This window comes from Ostreococcus tauri, assembly GCF_000214015.3.
Source record: "Ostreococcus tauri WGS project CAID00000000 data, contig chromosome 02, whole genome shotgun sequence".
NCBI classification, from domain to species: domain Eukaryota; kingdom Viridiplantae; phylum Chlorophyta; class Mamiellophyceae; order Mamiellales; family Bathycoccaceae; genus Ostreococcus; species Ostreococcus tauri.
In genome coordinates, this window is record NC_014427.2 from 984,934 (window position 1) to 987,419 (window position 2,486).

Here is a 2,486-nt window from a genome sequence, read left to right on the forward strand (position 1 = left end):
GAACGTGGAGTTAATAATTATTATAGGGGCGTATTTTCGCAGGTGAAGCGGAATTTAGACGACACCGAAAGCTCACTTCGTGGCGCGTTGTTCTGGGGACTGTTCCCGGAATCGATGCGAGCCGAGGTCGATCAGTGGGATCCTTTCGCGGTATATCCGAGCGATGGCGCATTCGAGCTTGCTTCGAGATTTGCGCAAAGTATAGAGTCGTCATCGACGCGTGCGACATCGTGCAACGACGAGAGTACGCGATGATAGTCGCGATTGTTATTAATGGACACATGTTGGACCGCCTGTGACGGTCCGTAAAAAGTAAGAAACCTTTTAACCTTATTACGCCGTCTTCAACTTGGCGTCTCGGTCGGGAAGTCGAGCCATGCACCCGGCGCCTATGAGTGCCGCGAGCGTGGACGAGACCAAAACGGCGAGCTTGCCCGTGTTCGCCGCCGCCGCGTTACCCGCGAGTGCCATTTCGACGAGGAACAAGCACATGGTGAAACCGATACCGCCGAGTAAGCCGACGATGAGCAAGTGCACGTTGTTCATCCCGTTCGGGAGCGTTCCCACCTTGGCCTTGACAGCCAGCCAGGACAAGCCCGCGATGCCGACGGGCTTACCCAAGAGCAAGCCAAACATGATGCCTTGGCCGACGGGTTCGGTGAACACCTTGCCTATCATGCTCGCGTCCAGCGGCACGCCCGTGTTCGCCAATGCGAACAGAGGCATTATGACCAACGCTGAGAGCGGGGCGAACTTGTGCACGAGGTGATCCAAGAGCGTTGGCTCTCCGCCCTCGTGTTCGGGCGTCGCGTCGCTCCCAGCTGGCGCCGGCGCGTTCCCGGGCACGGCAAACGCCGCGATCACGCCCGCGACATCGGCGTTGATCCCCCCCTGCAACAGGCAGTACCAAAGAGCGACACCTAGACCGGCGTAGACGGCCATGTTGGTGACTTCCTTCTTGCACGCCAAGAAGAGCGCCCCAGTCGCCGCCGCCGCCCCAGCGATGTAAGACATCGTCAACGACTTGGCGAAGCACACCGCGATCACGGCGATCGCACCGAGGTCATCCACGGTGGCAAGCGTCAATAGGAACGCCGCGACGCCGCCCGGCAGTTTATTCTTGAAAAAATTGTACACACCCATGGCGAAGGCGATATCCGTCGCCATCGGAATGGCCCATCCGGCGACCACTGCCGAGGCCGTCATCGCCGGGTTATTCAGCGCCAAATACACCCCCATCGGTACGATCATACCCCCCAAAGCACCGATGCACGGCAGCGCTGCCTGCTTAATGCTCTTCAGCGACCCGTGGACGAATTCGCGTTTTATCTCCAGCCCGACGGCAAAAAAGAACAGCGCCATCAAACCCTCGTTCGTCCAGTGATGCAACGACATGTTCAACCCGAGCGCGGCCGGACCGATGTGGGCGTGCCAAAATGAAGCCCATACCCCGCTTGCGGCGCTGTTCGCCAGCATCAACGACAGTGCCGTAGCGCCGAGCAGCGCGACGCTCCCGAACCCGGCATCGAGCGCCGCGCGCACGTCCACGCCCGTCATGAACGTCTCCGTGAACGTTTTCGAGCGGGTCAACCTGGGAGCTTCATCGCTCGAGGACGACTTCGCGACCACTGTCGAGCGCGAGCGATCGAGGACGACGCCGGCGCGCGACGAGGCACGAGCGTTGGGTCGAAAACCTCTCGGAACAATCGTTGCTCGCGGCGTCGCCACGCGCGCGTTCTTCACGACGTCACGGTCACGAGAGCGTTGGATGGAGACACATCGCGCCGCGGGCGCTCGAGCGAGGGTGCGCATCGCGCGCGCGCGTGAGTGCGGCGTTCGCGAGTTGCCATCGCCCTGAGGGACCCTACGCGCAGTTAACGACACAAATCACCATCAAGGAGTTTTCCAGAAGTTCAGAAACGGTTAATGCAGGTGACGGTTTTGTTTGGTATAGATAGTCGTACGTGTGGTATAATATTGGACGCGCGGGCTCGTTACTTTTTCGACGCGTTTCCCGCACAGTGCGGTCACGCGGTCCTCATCGATCATGTCGCGCGACGCCTCGACGTCGTGCGTGGCGACGCACGATGTCGCGAATATTCCCGCGTTGTTCGCTCTATCCGCCCTGTGCGCGCTCGGCTTGCTCGAGCGCGTGGATGGTTTATTGGTGACGAAGGTTTTCCTCGGTTACATCGCGTTAGATTTTTTATGGATCGCACTGTGGCCGCGCGCGGTGCCCGGTGGGGCTCGATTGGTGTTGATTCATCACGCAGTGACGTCCGTTTTGCTCGCACACGTGCTGAGACGACCGGAGCGGGCGATGGAGACGTGTCGAAACGGGTTGGTTGAGGCGAACACGTTGCTGTTGATATTGCGAAGACGGTCGCCGCGGGGAAGTCGCGCGAACGCGTTTTGGAATCTTATGTACCTCACGACGTTGGTACCGGTGAGGTTCGTGTGGCAACCGATGTTGTTCGTGCGGCTCG

The 2,486-nt window shown here is 59.9% G+C and overlaps 2 protein-coding genes across 2 annotated transcripts in view; one reads left to right on the plus strand and one right to left on the minus strand.

Annotated features, from left to right (window-relative positions):
- Positions 1-333: 333 nt before the first annotated feature.
- OT_ostta02g05040 (Na+/H+ antiporter NhaA) lies at positions 334-1,812 on the minus strand (the record flags this gene model as incomplete). Its single annotated transcript, XM_003075276.2, has 1 exon — positions 334-1,812. The coding sequence occupies one exon, from the start codon at positions 1,810-1,812 to the stop codon at positions 334-336; it is 1,479 nt and encodes a 492-aa protein (XP_003075324.2).
- A 235-nt stretch (positions 1,813-2,047) lies between these two features.
- The window catches only part of OT_ostta02g05050 (unnamed product), a gene marked incomplete at both ends in the record, with an annotated part of 852 nt that continues 413 nt past the window's right edge, over positions 2,048-2,486 (plus strand). Inside the window, one exon of the mRNA XM_003075277.2 lies at positions 2,048-2,486. This exon is cut by the window's right edge and continues 413 nt beyond it. Coding sequence (XP_003075325.2) covers positions 2,048-2,486 — 439 coding nt within the window.